Source organism: Thamnophis sirtalis, unplaced genomic scaffold (assembly GCF_051295495.1).
Source record: "Thamnophis sirtalis isolate CommonGarterSnake01/CBP01778 unplaced genomic scaffold, rThaSir2_p1.2 scaffold_4, whole genome shotgun sequence".
In the NCBI taxonomy this organism is placed as follows: domain Eukaryota; kingdom Metazoa; phylum Chordata; class Lepidosauria; order Squamata; family Natricidae; genus Thamnophis; species Thamnophis sirtalis.
In genome coordinates this window covers 112,403,586-112,422,188 of record NW_028261384.1, presented here as the reverse complement: position 1 = coordinate 112,422,188, position 18,603 = coordinate 112,403,586, and the positions used below count along the sequence as shown (strand labels likewise).

The 18,603-nt window shown below is 37.2% G+C and overlaps 1 protein-coding gene across 1 annotated transcript; it reads right to left on the bottom strand.

Annotated features, from left to right (window-relative positions):
* Positions 1–359: 359 nt before the first annotated feature.
* Positions 360–17,326, bottom strand: LOC148046230 (vomeronasal type-2 receptor 26-like). Its single transcript, XM_087714590.1, has 8 exons — positions 17,317–17,326; positions 16,477–16,536; positions 15,844–16,028; positions 8,275–8,397; positions 6,895–7,752; positions 5,880–6,107; positions 4,291–4,417; positions 360–1,261 (listed from the first exon to the last, which is right to left on the bottom strand). Exons 1-8 carry the CDS (start codon positions 17,324–17,326, stop codon positions 360–362), a joined length of 2,493 nt encoding a protein of 830 aa, XP_087570716.1.
* Positions 17,327–18,603: the final 1,277 nt, after the last annotated feature.

Below are 18,603 nucleotides of genomic sequence, written 5' to 3'. Positions count from 1 at the left end.
TAAAATGTAAACATGCTTCAAAATAAACCTTTCCTTTAATATCCAAAGGGCCGTACAGAACCTAATAAAATTTTATATTTCTATATTTCAAATCTTGTAGGTTTGGGCACTACATGGATACATCTGATTATGTTAATCAAAATTTGCATTCAATCATTCACATTAAACTCGATAAGACACATCCATTATTTGATCTTGAAACAGATGTCCTATTAAATACTTCTTTTTCCAAAATCAAAATAAATGATAAATAAATCAAGATCAGAGAGATTCTCTTAATTCCATCAAGGAAAATTAATGTACAAAAAAACCCCATAAAACAGTCCACATTAATCTAAAAATATTTCATTACTTTTCAACTACTTTTCTTTCCTTATTAAATGTTCCTTCTTGTTCATCTCAGGTCTCAATAAAATGATGTAGCATTTGGGGGAAAATATACACCCCAGTAAACCAGCACTGGAGGATAAGATAGAGAAGATCTCCACAGCTACCATGTATTTTCCTTTGGTGCTCAGGTAGGTTGGAACAAACGTCAACCAAACGCTGCAAAAGACCAACATGCTGAAGGTGATGAACTTGGCCTCATTGAAACTGCTGGGAAGCTTCCTGGCTTGGAAAGCAATGTTAAAGCTGACACTAGCCAGGAAGCCCATGTAACCCAGGACACAGTAAAACATGATCACTGAGCCTTCATTGCATTCCATTATGATTTCTCCCTTCAGTAAGTGCAGATCTGTACCTGGAAAAGGAGGAGAGGTACACAGCCAAACAGTGCAAATTCCCACCTGGATGAAAGAACCTGAAAAGACAATAGAATTGGCCACTCCTTTCCCTACCCATTTCCTCAATCCAGAGCCTGGTTTGGTTGCCATAAATGCGAGAATCACAGTCATGGTTTTTGCCAATATAGACGAAAGGGCCACTGAGAAGATAATGCCAAAAGTCATTTGCCGGAGAAGGCAGGTCATCTTTTCAGGTCTTCCCAGAAAGAGGAAGGAGCAGAGGAAGCAAAGAAGAAGGGAGATGAGGAGGATACAAGTGAGGCTCCAGTTATTGGCTTTGACAATTGGAGTTTCTCGATGCCTCCAAAAGATTCCAACCACTATGATTGTGATCAAAGAGAAAACAGTAGCCAATGTCACAAAGAATATTCCCAAAGGTTCATTATAAGAGAGATAGGTGAATGTTTTGGGAATACATTGGTTTTGGATGCTGTTTGGATATTCATTTTCTGGACATTTCCAGCAGGCATCCATATCTGGAAAAAGAAAAAAGGAAATATTTTTTCCACTATAACGTTTCTGTTACTATAAAATATGTACAGGATAATTTATGTTGATATTAATTAACTTTTTTCAGAAGAGATCATAGCAATTATTTTAAGCCCAAAACATACATCAGTCTCATAACATAATTTTAAACCTGCAGTCCTTTGTTATGCACAGAGATGTTGTTTGAAAAACAAAAGCAAATGTAAGTGCTTTCTGTCCGCTATCTGCATTTATACAATGAGGGGGTTACAAATAGATCCTTAAGTGCCATTCCTATTTGGATGAGCAATATTTGCAATTTCAGAGACAAATAGGTTTGTGTTCTGACCCCCCCCCCTTCTCCGTCCAGGAATGAAAGCCAAACAGACGTACAAAAAAATGTTTTAATCAGTCCAAGCTCTTGTTGGCTGCAAGCCCAAAATAAACAAATAGATAATCACTCTGGCAAAAAGTCCTAGAAAGAAACACAGCACTGCAAGCAGGCTTCTTCCAGCAAACCTACTTCTCCAAGTTGGTTTCTCTTAATTCGTGAACGAGAATGTTGACTCCTGCAACCAGGGCGTGGCACAAACAGTTCCTTTTATAATCAGGAGGGGATCTTAATCAGCATCAGCTAAGCACAATCATCTCCTTCAATTGCGCACTTGTTTCTTCTGTCGAGTAGCCCTTCACCTGCATGCATCCTGAAACAACTCCCAAATGTTTTCCTGAACATTCCCTTTGATCCAATGCTCTGCCACCACCTGGTGGCCAACCAGTCTCTCCTCGCCCTGCTCGAAGTCAACACCCTATCCAGGGTCCTCCACCTCCTCCAAGGCCAACTCATAAGACCCCTCGCTGTCAGAATCTGGCGGCAGCTCCAATGGCTCCTGCTTGGCCACAACACTATCCCCCATTACAGGGCCCTTCCCCTGGGTCCGATGCTCGGGATGCGGCTGGGAGGTGTTAATAACGGCCTCCACGGGACATGGTCCAAGACACCAGTGGCCGAACTGTTTCGCCAAGCGATGGAATGAAAGATGCCGTGGGGACCTCCACACACAATCTCCTACCTCCGGCACCGCATGCAGCGACCCATCTGCCACCCTTCAGTGATCCTTCCTCGCTCAGCCCAGATAGTGGCACACCACCTGGTGGACCGCCGGGAACCCAGAGACGAAGTCCTGTGCTGCGGGGACCGGGGTCGGCAAGGGCTGCAATAATCTTGGAGAAGCCCTCCTTGCAGACCTGGCCCTTTGACCCTGGACATACAACACCATGCACTTCTGCACGTCCTTTCGTAAGTGGGACCACCAAAACATACTGGAGACCAGGCGCAATGTCTGGAAAAACCACAATGTCCCGCTGCTGGAGTGTCATGACACTGAGAGAGAACCAGTCTACAGATGGGCCCTGTGGGAACTTAGAGCCGGTCCTGATACTTCAAAAGATCCCACTCAAAGGTCCACGGGGAAGCCGACCCTACTTCCACCTTTCATTGCTCCACCCACTCGTCACCCACTGCGCATCCCGTATCAGAGACCGTACGCTCACGGGATGTTGAACTGCAGGGCAGAATGTGATGGGTAGAACAGTCCGGGGTGGAAGCAAGTCCGCAGGGTCAGAGTTCTCCGGTTTCCTAGACAGGGCATCCGCCCTTTGATTCAATGCCCTATGAATGCACGTCACCTTGGTCGAGCGGAGTACCTGGGCCGCACAGACCTGCCGGATGTGTCCAGCTAAAACCAGGTGCCCTCAGATTGGGCTCCGCCCATTTCCCGACACGTTGGTTCATCTTGGGGCAACTCACAGCTAGGTGTCCAGGATCCCCACAGTAAAAACACAGCTGACACGTTGACTCCTGCAACCAGGGCATGGCACAAACAGTCCCTTTTATAATCAGGAGAGGATCTTAATCAGCATCAGCTAAGCACAATCATCTCCTACAATTACGCAGTTGTTCCTTCAGTCGAGTAGCCCTTTGCCTGCATGCATCCTGAAACAACTCCCAAATGTTTTCCTGAACATTCTCTTTGATACAATGCTCTGCCGCCACCTGGTGGCCAACCAGTCTCTCCTCATCCTGCTCGGAGTCGACACCCTGTCCAGGGTCCTCCACCTCCTCCAAGGCCGACTCATAAGACCCCTCGCTGTTGGAGTCTGGCAGCAGCTCCAACAGCTCCTACTGGGCCACAACAGGTTTGTATAAATAAATATTATAAATACTTGATGATAATAGATCAGTTTGATGTGGTATTTTAAGGAACAGATAGAACAAGAAGTTGGAGAGCCCTATTTTGTCTAAACTATGGAAATCAATCAGAAGAACCAAATTAAATGATTTAATGGATCATAAACTATTTTGTCAGATTAAACCAGTGGTGGGTTGCAGGTGGTATGCCCCGGTACGGGGGATACTGGATCCTTCCTGGAGCACCTGACACCATTCCGGTATGGTGCTCCAGAGGGGCCACTCACCCTCCCACGTTGCTTACCGGTCTTTATGCTGTTATCGTTACTGCGCATGCACATGGCATTTATGGCATCTGGGCGACACTCCACGGAGCAGCCGGAGCATCGCAGAGGCTTGCAGAAGCATCATTTGATGCTAGAAAACATGCACACAATGCTCACATACATGTGGATAACTCCGGGGCTGTTCCAACCATACCGGATTAAACTGTATTTTTACTGGGAAAGGCTGTTACTGTTATTGCAGATGTGAAGAGAGTAATGCTTCACAAAGTTATATTTTTCTGACATTGTATATATTAATTTGTCTTTTTAATTGACCAAAGGGCAGAATTTAATATTTTTAAATAGTTACATATTTACATATTTTAACTACATCTCCAATAAATAGAAAGTAATTGCTGAATTGAATATCCCCACAAATGTCAATTTTTCCCAAAGTGTTCCCCTAACTTATATACATAAATAATACATACATATTGTACATATATACATAAATACAGAGATACATCAGAATGATTTTTGCTGTTCAACTAGCCAACGTCCCCACACCTTTTTGTCCTACCTATTTCATCAGAGATCTGCCCTTCTGAACATGACACACAATCATAGCAACAAAATTTCTCTCCTTCCTTCTTCTTTCTGCAGGAGCCTGGATAGCAGTGGTCATTGCACACAGACAGAGGAAGCACCTGAACAATAACAGGTATGAGAGAATCAGAGGTTAAAATATCTGCATTAATACAATTTCCCCAGGAACACCTATCCAGGCTGAAGAAGCAGAAGAAAATGAGTAATGCAGAAACTTGAGTTAATAAGAAGGAATTGGCGTTGACTTCTTTGGATGTTCTAGAAGAAGACCTGGAATGGCAGAAAATTATGTTTTCATAGGGCATGTGTTTGGATTACTCCTAATGGATTCATTAGTTAATTTTTTTTCTGAAGATGAGCAAATGCAATAAAGGGTCTTTGTAGCCGGAATGTTTAAAACAAGAAAATGGCAGCACAAATAGACACAGGCATACAATGACAATGGGGTGCTGGATTTCAGTCATAAGATGTTACACTTGGAAGTCAGGATACTAGGTGAAAAATTCAAATTTGCAGCCATATTTAAACTGGTGGCAAAGTGAATCTGCTTCTTGTTGTTGTGCCATATACGTCATCAGATATTGGCAATCATCTTGGCAATCCTATTATGGTCAACAGCCACAAAAAAAAGTTCTACTGAGTTTTGTCGAAACCAGTTCCTTAGATTTTGAAGCCATAATGTTCTTCTTCTGCCTGGACTTCATCACTTTCAATTTTTTCCTGGAGGATTAAGTGAAATTTGCTGTATTTTTCCAGGTTGTGTATCAGATGTCCAAAATATTTTAACTTTCACGTTTTTATGGTTCTGATTATTTTCCTTGACTTTCCCAGGCAGCTTATCACCTCCTCATTTCTGATTTTGCCAACTCAGCCATCTTTAAATCCACATTTCAAATGCTTCTAGTCTCTTCAAATGGCTTTCTGTCAGACACCAACTCTCTACTCCATAGAGAGAAACAGACAAGCCTGATTTTTAATCTTATGCTTATGTCGTGACTACCAAAGACCTTTTTCATTTTGTCATGTCCCATCTTTCATGCATATTTGAACTAATGTACATGAGCTTTTCAACTTTTTCTAGTGAATCAGATGATTAATTCAATTGTGTATTCAATAAAGAAATCAATTCTGCCAAATGTTTTTTTGCTGAAAACTAACTAAAAGTCTGCAAATCATAGTTATGTAACCATTGATCACTGCAACTGTTCATAAATCTGAGCATGCTGCATGTGCCTGAAATGTAATCACATGACAATAAGCAAGTCAGCAATCTCTGCTTCAATGACAGCTCATAGTATAACAGGATTTTTCCCCCAGAAGTGGTTAAATGAACAGTTATATTTCTAGGATTATTAGCAGTTACATTGGCAATTTTTGCCCCAAGCACAATCAGAGCCATTTGACATAAACCTCCTATGAGCATATTAAGACTGAAATTTGTAAGTAGAAAATGTTACACCTCATCATCTTGATAGATTCAAAAAGTTAGAAAAATCATTTTGTTTAATTACTGCCATGTATTTGACAATTGCTTTATTTTTGTTATTAGTTGAGAATTCTTACCTGGTTAAAGCTTCTGTGCCATACAATTTGATTGTCATCAACGGCTAATTCTTTCCCTGCTGGAGCCCAAGGTTCCAATGTTCCAACTTTGACTCGAGAAAATGAATTATTGGGGAAGGTAATCCAGTTTGCAACATCAAAACCTGTAATCAGTTCTCTGTTTTCATCAAATGTAATAGTGTCTCCCATACTGTTATTGAATATGATGCTTTGCAAGTAAGAATGAAGCTGCATTTTTTTTAAAAAATGAAAAAAATTAACAACAAGTCTTTGAAATCATAACTATATAAAATTATTTCAAGCTGAACACTTCTACTTTGAAAAACACAAACAAGGATTGGGGGCATCTTCAAGTCAACATTGACTCCTGTCTGGACCAGGTGAGTAGCTGGCCTAAGGTCACCAGAAGGCTTTGTGCCTTAAAATGAGTAGAATGAAAGAGAATTTATATGTCCCAGGATAATGTTGCAAGATCTAATTTGGGTCAATTACCAGGACCAGAAATTTTGTCTTCCGAGCTTTCAGACATATTTTACAAAATGGAACATGTATGAAGACAAACAGTGTCTCTCTTTCAGACTAACTGTTAACTATTAACTCCTTTCCACCATTGTTAGATTAACCTCAATTTTTTCAAAATTTTAAACATAGCGTTTATTTAAAGCAGAGATTTATGCTATACAAAATAAGTGTTACAATAAATAGAATATGCAGGAACATGAGGGAAATTAACTTACAATTATTGAATTAATTAAAAAACATGAAATTTTTGGGCTGCATAAAATATGAATCCATTCCAGAAAGGACACTTAAATAGAATATCTCAAATTATATGACACAGTGGCCAGTCTTCATTGACACAGATGGATCGTCTACATCAGGGTCCCAAACCCTCAAACCATGGACCAGAATTCATTGGTATAAGAGTACTATGTAACATCATACTGGTAGCATCACTAAACACTGCAATTAAACAAACAATTTTTGTATTTGTGTTACAAACAAAATTAAATACCTGCCAAGGTTTTAAATTCTGAACTATTAATTGTTCTGTTCCTATTGCATTTCTGTATCTGGACATGGACTTGAGTAATGCATGGAAAGAATGTACCATAGCAAACACTGCATTATAAATGTTGTAACTGTGACCACTCATGCTCATTTCAAATAATATACTTGGCAGATTCTCTAAATTCTCATTCCCGGTGCATAATAGGTTGCTATTTTCATTTAAAATAGAAGTGTGTAATTGGCAGTCAAATGCCTGCTCCCAAAAGTTCTGAATGAAATTGTCTTCTTTTACCCAATATGGTCTTACATTATGAAGAAATTCTTGGAATCCAGAGGGCTCTTTTGAGCGAACTGTGAATGATAGGGCACCATGGAAACTCTGTATGTCCCAAAGTCTCCCAATGGACAGTGATTCAAAATTCCAATGGGAAGTAATAATCCACACTTTACCCAAAGATGGCAATGAAGTAAAAGATGCTACCAAGATGATAATTCTCAGGTTTTCCATGGCTGGTGCTAGGGCATAGATTAAACACACTTTGACTTTATCATCCATAAAGAGTTGATCATATCTTAACTCCATTGACATCAAGTGTATATATTCATCTATATATGCTTTTTGTGGCATTCTAAATATGAAAGCAAAACAAATGTTGTTTTGGGAAAGCAACGGTTCAATTTCCTGCAAAAACATATCCCCATAGTCATCATCCATAGCCAAGATTCCAATCCAATTCCATCCAAAATGCTGAAGTAATTGAATAATACCATTGTATTGATACATTTCATTTGGGACCATCTTGTACAAGAATGGAAATACAACTTTTTCTCCATGTACTGAAGAAAATGTTCCATAGGCAAGCTGAAAGTCAATATATAGCAAATAATCAGGGCCATTATGTAAAAATATGAAATGTGATTCATTTTCATAACAGCTAAGGCAAAAAATCAGTACTGAAATAGAAATTATGCAGTCAGTTCATAGACAGCATTATATCAGTTAAAAACGTTGTCTATCTGTTTCTGAGAAAATATTAACTGAATGTGAAAACCCTTAAAACTGCACAATATCAAAAGCCGGGCATTTATAATCTACAAAAGTCTTCATGTTTGACTCCCTGGATTTGTAAGTTCTGGAGTGGCCCAACCACTTTGAAATTCAACGCCAAAAGGTGTTTGCTAATCTTCAATATCAGGGTGAAACTACGAAGTGTTTCTAAATATTTAATCAGCCCTATAGTTTATTCATACTTATATTAACTCTAAGTACAATACAGTGTTCTCCTAGATTTTCTCCTGTTGAAGTCTACTCTGGAATGGAGCATAAATGTGCTATAAGAATGAAAGAAATTGGGATTTCTAGGGAGCCATCTCAAGGATCTACCTGTGGAATCTTGTAGTTGGCAAGGACTATGGCCATGTTGAATGAGGTCTCTGTCAAACGTCCTCCAATAACAGCAATAAATGTTTTCTTTAAATCACAGGTAAAGTTGGGGACAAACTTCTGCTGTGTAGAAAGTAAGCTCAACATTGCCTTATAGGTTATCCTCGCAGGGAAATAATTGTTCACAATGTGGAAACCCAATGAAATGTTTGGTAAGAGCTCAGAGTTCCTGTTGATCTCTTTGATAGTAAACACCAAAGCAAGGATATGCTGATACATCTTTGGCACAGAACTGCAACAAAAACTATCAATTTAAAGTGTCTGATCCTTCCATTGCACTTGTGCACTCAAAATTATACAACTGAATGAAATGAATTCAATGTCATTCATAGAACCAGTCCTACAATTAACTGAAAGGCAGTTACTTCAAGCTACAGTTTCTGAAAGTATAATAATAGGAAGAGATGCAGTTCCTATGCTTTGTCTCATTTCAGGTGTTCAAGGAAAAACTCAATGTCACCTCGGATGTGTGTCTGAAGGGACTAGGAGAAAGCAATGCTTTTTCTGCATTGAGGTGCCTTTGGGTGACAAAGTAATTTGTACCTTTTCAAATAAAAGAAAAGTCATTTTTATTTAATCTCCTGAAATAATTTGTCTTTGGAAAGGAACAGCTTTGTATTTTTTTTCTAAATGTTACCTTTCTGGTCTAATAAGTAGCCTTATTAACAAATCTCCTTTACCATCAGGTATAGTACAATTAATGCCAGGTGTTTTGTGCATAATATACTACAGGAACACTTACAGCATCACTGCTATCATCCCATCCTGTTGTTGGCAATACCAGTCAATCATAGAAAAATTCAAAGAAGTGGTTCAAGATCAGCAGTTGAGGGAGACTGGCCCATAGAATCACCAAGAGAGAATAGGGTAGGGTAGGGTAGGGTAGGGTGGGGTGGGGTGGGATGGGATGGGGTGGGATAGAATAACCTTGGAGGTCTTCTAGTCCAACCTCTATTCAGGGAGGATACAAATGGTTGTCCAATCCCTTCTTTAAAACTTCCAGTGTTGGAGAATTCACAAGTTCTAGAGATAAGTTGTTCCACTAGTTAATTGTTCTAACTGTCAGGAAATTTCCTCTTAATTCTAAGTTGCTTCTTTCCTTGATCCATTGTTTCTTGTTCTGCCTCACATGTTTTGGAGAATAACTTGACTGTCTCTTCTTTGCGGCAACCCCTGAACACTGCTATCATATAACCCCTAGTCATTCTTTTCATTAAAGTAGACATACCCAATTCCAGCAACCTTTCTTTATATGTTTTAGCTCCCAGTCCCCTAATCATCTTTGTTGTTCTTCTCTGCACTCTTTCCAGAGTCTCAATATCTTTTTGTGTTTTGTGGCAACAAAAATTGGATGCAGTATTCCAAGTGTGACCTTACCGAGGCATTATAAAGTGGTATTAACACATGATCTTGATTCTTTCCCTCTGTTAATGCAGCATAGAATTGAGTTGACTTTTTTGGCAGCTGCAGCACACTGCTGGCTCATATTTAAGTGATTGTTCACTAGGACTCCAAGATCTCTCTCACAGTTAGTACTATTGAGCAAGGTACCACCTATACTGTACCTGTGCGTTTAATTTTTCTTGCCTAAATATACGTTATTTTTTTCACCATTGAATTTCATTTTGTTAGCTAGCATGCAACAGGTTTGTCAAGATCCTTCTGAATCTTAAGCCTATCTTCCAGAGGTGGGTTCCTACCAATTCGCACCTATTCGGTAGAACCGGTTCGTCAAATCTACCAAACCAGTTAGAAGAGGTTCCAAGTGTGGACCCGGAAAGCAGACCAGACCTACAGAAGAGTTTCCAAAAATGTTTGAAACCCACCACTTCTATCTTCTGGAGTGTTGGCTATTCCAGACAGCTTGGTGTTGTCTGAAAGTTTAATGAGTTCCACATCTATCCCCTCATCCAAATCAGTGATAAGATGTCAAAAAGTACTATGCCTAAAACAGAGCCTTGAGGGTATCTGACTGCATACTTCTCTCTATGTGGATGCAGTTCCATTGAGGAACTACTCATTGAGTTTGGTTGGTCAGCCAGGTACAAATCCATCTGGTGGTTGTCTAATCCACATTTTTTTATCATATCAAGTAGTAGATTGGAGTCTACTTTGTCAAATGCCTTTCTGAAATCCAAGTAAATTATATCTACAACATTCCTCTTATCCACTAATGTTGTCATCTTGTCAAAGAATGCAATAAGATTTCTCTGGCATGCTCTGTTTTTGACAAACCATGTTGCCTTTTGATTATGACTTTGCTTGCCTCTACATGTTCACTGATTAGTTGCTTGATAATCTTTTCCAGAATTTTCCCATTGAGGTCAGGCTGATTAGTCTGTAGTGTCCTAGACCTTAACCCTAACCCTAACCCTAACCTAACCCTTTTTTTTTTGGAAGATGGGAACTACATCAGTTCTTTTCCAGTGGGGTTATTTCCTCAGTACTCCAGGATCTTTGGGAGATGTAGTTCAGTGATTCGGAGATCACATCTGCCAGTTCCTTCAGAAACTTGGGGGTGTCTATCTGGTCCTGGTGATTTAAACTCGTCTAGGGTGGACAGGTGTTCACATACCATTTTTTTGTCTATTTGAACTTTTGTTTCTAATCTGTTTTTAAGGTACTGTTTTTGATAGGTTGGACTGTTTTTTCACTTTGTGTAAAAATGAATGAGTTAAATAGTTCTGCTTTCTCCCTGTTGCTTTCACCTTCTTGCCACTTTGACTGAATGGATAATATCATCATGCAATCTATTCAACAGGCTGCAAAAAAGAAGAGGGGGTCAACCTATTCTCCAAAGCAGGACAAGAATAAATGAATAGATTTAAACTAATCAAGGAAAGAACAAACCTGGAGTAAAGGAGAAATTTCTTGATAGCTAGAACAATTAATCAGTGGAACAACTTACTCCAGATGTTGTGATGCTCCAATGTTGGAGCTTTTTAAAAAGAGATTTGACAACTATTTTTCAAGGCCCCTTCCAACTCTGTTCTTCTGTTAGATTTTCCTATACATACAAGTTCCTATCTCTACAAGATTAAACTCTATGATATCATTTTTTTCACTATTCATATATATGGTCTCTAAGAAAGTTACCACAGTACTGGAATATTTTATTCAAACATATTTCATTTTGTTTCACTTTCTGCATGCAGTGAATATGTGGTTTCTGTGTACTTCCATCTTCTTTCAATACTTTAATGTTAATGCCCTTTGAACTAATGCCCTTTGAACTAATGCCCTTTGAACTAATGCCCAGGGGGGTGTATTTCAGAAGCTACTTTGTGATTTTCAAGCGGGATGATTTTCCTCACTGACTTTAAACAAAATAAGATTCTGCATGTGTTACCATATCTAACAGTTAATAGAGCTTCCATGTGTTTATTTTCCCTTCCATAATCTCACCACTTGGTAAAGATAAATTGCCTTACCCAAAAATTAACTAATCAACAAATGTACAGAGTATGACTTTTTGTATCATACCCCTGTTAGAGTAATACCAAAATATTATGAAGGTTAGAATAGAAATACACTATTCACTCTATACACTTTCCTTTCCTTTATGTGATCTCTCCACATGGTATAGATAAATTCCTTTATCTAAAGTGATCTAATTAGCAAATACAGAGAATATGACTGTTTATTACTTATTCCTATAAGAATAATAACAGAATATTATATAAGGGTTAGAATAGAAAGGCTTCAAATGACACTTCTCTATACACTATTCAACAAAGGATATTTTGAAGATAGGTAGAACTGCTATTATTAGGCTGACTTTCTGACAAATTTTCATAAACTATTACAAATGTTTTACTAATCATAAAAGGAACATAAATAGAATCATATATAAATTTGATGCAGTGTATGAAGGCACATGGAGTTTTCTCCTCATTAGCCAACTTTGTACCAATTTACAGAAAAATCCAATTAAACAATTAATAGAAAATTCCCAATGACATCATTGATGTGAAAGTTTTTCAAAGACTTATCACTATAATCCTGCTGTTTAACACTCCCCCCCCTCAATTATTTTGCACTTGCTAGTTTGAAGAGGAAAAAAAGTACAATTTCTTACATCACTTCATTGAACAATATCCGAGAGGGATCTTCTATGAAGGAAGGACTGTTATGAAAGAAGAAGGCTTGAGGAACAATTGCCCCAAAGATAACATTTTCTGGCTGAGCAAATTGATGTGCTATAGGAAGAGGGTCATCTGGTATGCTACAATTTATCGCATATGTTTTGCATGTAATACAGAACAGGAGTACAAGAAGCATCATTTCCATCAACTCCACCCCACTGTTAACATTTTCCATCCTGAAAAAGATAGATGTCCCTATACAGAAAAATATCCTATCTCTTACCACATGCCATTGCTTTTTTCATTATATTTACATATATGGTCCCTAAGACAGTTGCCACAGTACTACAAAAAATAGGAGAGAGGAGAAGAAAAAAACAGGAAAAAAAGAAACTATTAAGTATATAATAGCAATAAAACAGCTTGGAACATTAAATAAAGATTTGAATAGAGATTCTTCAAGTTATAGCTTTTATACCCTATTCAACAAAATATATTTTGAAGATAGGTAAAAGCACTTGCAGTAAGATGAAATTATAAGGAATTTAATAATTTGAACCATTGGGAAATAATCAAGTCCTCTCAAATTATTTATATTTTGTAATCTCTCTTGAGAAAAAGGTTCAAAGTGTGTATTGCTGTAATTCGCTTTGATTTTTTTTACATTAAAGTGCTATGAGTCTTTTTAATCAAATTTCCAAACAGATACACAAGGCAAACTTCATATACAATAAATTGATAACAGTGATTAAAACTAAAAAATAAATCTAGTATACTGAATTCATTTTCATGCATACATTAATTATCATAGGTTCCCCATGAAAATCAAAGATACTTGTAGATTCCTCCAACTTAACATATCTGTAATTTCATTCCATATTTTAATATTGTTATTTTGAAATAACATACAATTCATATTTCTCATAACATCATACCATAGATATGTCAAGATTCTGTCTTAGGCCCAGTACACTTCAACATCTTCATAAATTATCTAAATGGGACTCTTATCAAATCTACAGAAAACATCTGCCTCTGTGTGTGTGTGTGTGTGTGTGTGTGTGTGTGTGTGACATCAGTGCCTCACCAACCATAAATCTCACCGCATGTCACTGATCAACACAGGGATAGTACTACCATACCAGACTACACCTGTACAGATGCTGCTAAAATTGATGCGCTTTCTGGAAGTATAGTTATTCTCTGAATATTTAAAACAATAGCACTTTTTAAAACAATAGCACCGAGCCTCTTCAGATTAAGCATTTATTTTAAAAAGCTTCTTCATTTTGTTAATTTGTCTGGAATAATAAAGCAGTCTTTAAAAAATAGGTCTAATAATTTGAACATTCTATAGGCATTTATAGTTGTTGACTTACATTCTTGCAGCAAACAGCCTGATTAGCACAAGAAAAAAAATCTGCCTCTGCCCCCCCAGCAATTTGCCTTGTGGAGCAAACAGCAAGTTTCACTTTCAATTTCTGCCAATCATCAGCTGTTTTAGGCTGTAGGGATTGCTATAGCCTATTTGCTGCAAAGAGGTAAATTGCTGGGGGGCACAGGCCAAAGAGTTGGGTCCAGTGGGTGAATGGGGTACATTCAGTGTATAACATGCACCCAAATTTTCACCCTCTTTTAGGGTGGGAAAAGATGTGTCTTATACTCTAAAAAATATGGTACTTTGCACAAGTAACTTGGATTACTATGTCCAGTTTCTGGATACCACTGTATAAAATAGATATTGTGAACTAAGAAAGAGTGCAGTGAAAATTAATAAAGATGATAATTGGTTTGGAATAAACCATATAATGCACTAATGACTAGTATTTGAGAGGCTGTCATAGAGAAGAGGGAGTCAGCTTATTCTCCAAAGTACCTGAGGGCAGGAAAGAAGTTATGGGTAGAAGATCATTAAAGAGAGATCCAGTTTAGAATGAAGGAGAAATTTCCTGACTGGTGGCACAGCCAAGGTGGCACAGTGGTTAAATGCAGCACTTCAGGCTACTGCTAGATCAGCAGTTCAGCGGTTCAAATCTCACCGGCTCAGGGTTGACTCAGCCTTCCATCCTTCCGAGGTGGGTAAAATGAGGAGCCAGATTGTTGGGGGCAATATGCTGACTCTCTGTAAACCGCTTAGAGAGGCCTGAAAGGCCTATGAAGCGGTATATAAGTCTACTGCTATTGACTGTAAGAACAATTAATCAATACTTGGCGTACCTCTGGAAGTCTTCTCAAACATCGAAAATTGAAAGCAGTTTATATCTTTCACATAAAATATATATTCTCTTGCACAGCCTTTTTCCCCAAAAAATCTGTAAATTTGAAAGTTTTTCCTGATTAGGTTTAATTTATTTGTCTGAAGATCTATCTGAGGGGATTATTATATCATTCTAATACCACAACATAGACAAATTTTAATAGGAAAATGAATAAAGTTGGTCCATTTAATGGATGGGGGGAAAACCCTGCCCTTTTCAACATGTACGCACATCAAGAGCAAAAATACTAGATTTAATCAGAATTCCATGACCAAATATTGATCTGCTCATCAGACAAAAGCAACGTGTCTGATAAACAGGTTGATATCTGTTGCAAGTGTCATTTTATTTATTTATTTTTCAAAGAATGAAAATTCTGTTTTTGTTTTAATGGTGTATTAAAGCATATTCCAATGAAGGTCTGTCTTCTTTCTCTAATTTAATTCCAACTGAAATGCATTTGAAAAAGATACCTGTTTATTTTGAACAGTAAAATAAGTTTTTTTTAATTCATAATTGCTTTAAACCTCAAAGCATGCACAGAAGTAGCACCATATGATTTAATTAAAATTAATATCTGTATCTGTACTGAGAATTTATTTGAAAATTTGAATATTACATGGCAATCAGGGCATAGATATTCCCATTAATATGTAGCCCAAGAAGGAACCTGGCCCATAAACTATCCCATAGTGAATCCCTATGAAAATCATATAAAACTCCAATATATTTCAAATTGAACTTTTTCTTCAATATCCAATGGGCCATCCAAAACCTAGAAAAATTCCGCATTTGTATATGACAACTCTTTCAGATTTGGGCAATGTGTGCACATACGTTAATCAAAATTTAATCATCATTCATATCAAATTGGATAGGGCACATTCATTCTTTGATCTTGAAACAAATCTCTTTTTAAAGACTTATTTTTCTCCATATCAAGTTTTGTATATGAATAAAGGTAAATCAAGGTTGAGGGATCTTCCCAGATTCCTTAAAAATAAATTAATGCAAAAAAAAAAAAAACGCCCCAAAAGCACTTTATATATACACCCCAGTAAGCCAGCACTGGAGGATAAGATAGAGAAGATCTCCACAGCTACTATGTATTTCCCTTTGGTGCTCAAGTAGGTTGGAACAAACGTCAACCAAACGCTGCAAAAGACCAACATGCTGAAAGTGATGAACTTGGCCTCATTGAAACTGCTGGGAAGCTTTCTGGCTAGGAAAGCAATATTAAAGCTGACACTAGCCAGGAAGCCCATGTAACCCAGGACACAGTAAAACATGATCACCGAGCCTTCATTGCATTCCATTATGATTTCTCCCTTCAGTGAGTGCAGATCTGTATCTGGAAAAGGAGGAGAGGTACTCAGCCAAACATTGCAAATTCCCACCTGGATCAAAGAACCTGAAAGAACAATAGAATTGGACAGTCCTTTTCCTACCCATTTCCTCAATCCAGATCCTAGTTTAGTTGCCATAAATGCCAGAATCACAGTCGTGGTTTTTGCCAATACAGATGAAAGACTCACTGAGAAGATAATGGTGAAAGTTGTTTGTTGGAGAAGACAAGTCAACTTTTCAGGTCTTCACATAAAGAGGAAGGAACAGAGGAAGCAGAGAAGAAGGGAAAGGAAGTGAGGTTCAAGTTGTTGGCTTTGACGATTGGAGTCTCTTGATGCCTCCAAAATATTCCAAGTATGAAGACCGTAATTAAAGAGAAAACAATAGCCAATGTAACAAAGATGATTCCAAAAGTTCATTATAAGAGAGATAGGTCAACACTTTGGGAATACATTGATGTTTAATATTGTTGGGATATTCCTTTTCTGTACATTTCATGCAGAAATCCATATCTGGAAAAAGAGAGAAAGAGAAAATGAGAAATTTTTCCAATATAACAAAGTTTCTACCAGTATAAAATAAGTACTGTACAATTGATATCTATTTTGTGGACAGATTATAGCATTAGAGTTAGGGTTTGGGTTATTTTTTTAATGCCATGGCATACATTATTCTCATAACATAAATTAAATCGGAGATCCTGTGTTATGCACAGATGATATGTTGAACGCTTAGTTGTTCATTTGTAAACTAAGCTGATTACAATTTTGTAGAAATACTTTATATTAATAAATCAATTTCATATGGTATTTTAAGTAATGGATGGGAGAAAAAATTGGAGAACCCTATTTTATCTAAATTATCAAAACAATCAGAACACCCAAGTTTTAATAGATCGTAGACTACTTTTATATTTTTATACCAGTAATTATATAGAACAGTATTTTTACTGGAAAAGACTGAATTCCCATGCAATTCCAGATGTAAAGAGACTAATGCTTCAGTGAATTATACTTTTCTCCCATCTTATGTAATAATTTGTTCTTCATATTGTTTTGACCATGAAATAGAATTTAACATTTTTGATTATACATATTTTTGAACTACCCATTAAATGGAAACTTATAGCTGATCACTGAAAATCAATTCCACATGCTTTTCTTATTGCTTAGAGACATTTATTCTTCAACAGTGGAAGGGTAAAACAGAGCCAGATTATTCAATTCATTTAAAAGTGGTGTTGCCTTGGCATATGAATGAATTCCATACAAATGCATGTATGGAACGTATACCTGCATGCATGACAAGGTGATAAATGAGAAAATAAGATAGAGGGGGGGACGAGAGAAGAGAGGAGCAGAGGTCTTTTTTTATCTTGCTTTGTTTTTGCTGTTGTTCATATAGTTACCCTTAAATAAAACTGGAAATTGGGCTGGATTTTTGCTGGTCAGTTAGCCAAAGTCCTCACATCTTTTTGTCCTACCTATTTCATCAGAGATCTGTCCTTCTGAACATGGCACACAATCATAGCAACAAAATTTCTGTCCTTCCTTTTTCTTTCTGCAGGAGCCTGGATAGCAGTGGTCATTGCTCACAGACAGAGGAAGCACCTGAACAATAATATATAAGAAAGAATCAGAGAATAAAATATTTGCATTAATATAGCTTTCTCAAACAAGAAACTTGCAACCAGGATAAAGAAGCAGAAGAAAATGAAAATGAGCTAACTGGAGTTAATGGGAAGGAATTTGACATTGACTTTTTTGGATGTTTTTGGAGTCCTCCTGAATGGCAGAAAATTATGTTTTCATAAGATCCTGACAGATATTTGGTTAGCCCTAAGGGATTCATTAGTTTGTTTGTTTTTTTGAACATGAGTAAATGCAATCCAGGTTCTTTTGCCGCCAAAATATTTAAAATCAAAATGTCATACTCTACTACAAGTAGGTCCTGACTTACAACCACAATGAGGTACAGAATTTCAGTCATAACTTGGAAGTTAAGACACTACGTAAAAAATTCAATTTTGTGATCATTTTTTAAAAAATTTGTAAAGTGAATCACATTATTGCTAATTCAAACATGTGTTCATTAAAAATAATCAATTCTGCCAAATGTGCATTATTTGCTGGAAAGTAACTAAAACTCTTCAAATCATGGTCATATGATGAAGGGATACTACAATGTTCATAAATCTGAACCAGTTGCCAGGTTCCTGAAATATAATCATGTGACCACAAAGGAGGCAACAGTCTTAACTTTGAAGAAAGATCATAAATAGCTTTTTTTTTAATCCGTAGTAAATTTTAAAGATTGTTAAATGACTGATTGTAGGACTATGCATATTTTCATTGGCAATTTGTATATACCAAGCACAACTGGATGCATTTGCCATAAACTTACCATGGAGTCATCAATGTTCAGCTGTAATCTTTTACAATAGTAGAAAACTGATTGAATGGATAAGTTATAAATTGGTTTTTTGTAAGAGGTTCAAAGAAGATTGGGAAAGGAATTTATCACACTTAACTGGAAAACGATTTCATTTGTACTTTTTTAGGAAGATAAATCAACTTTGA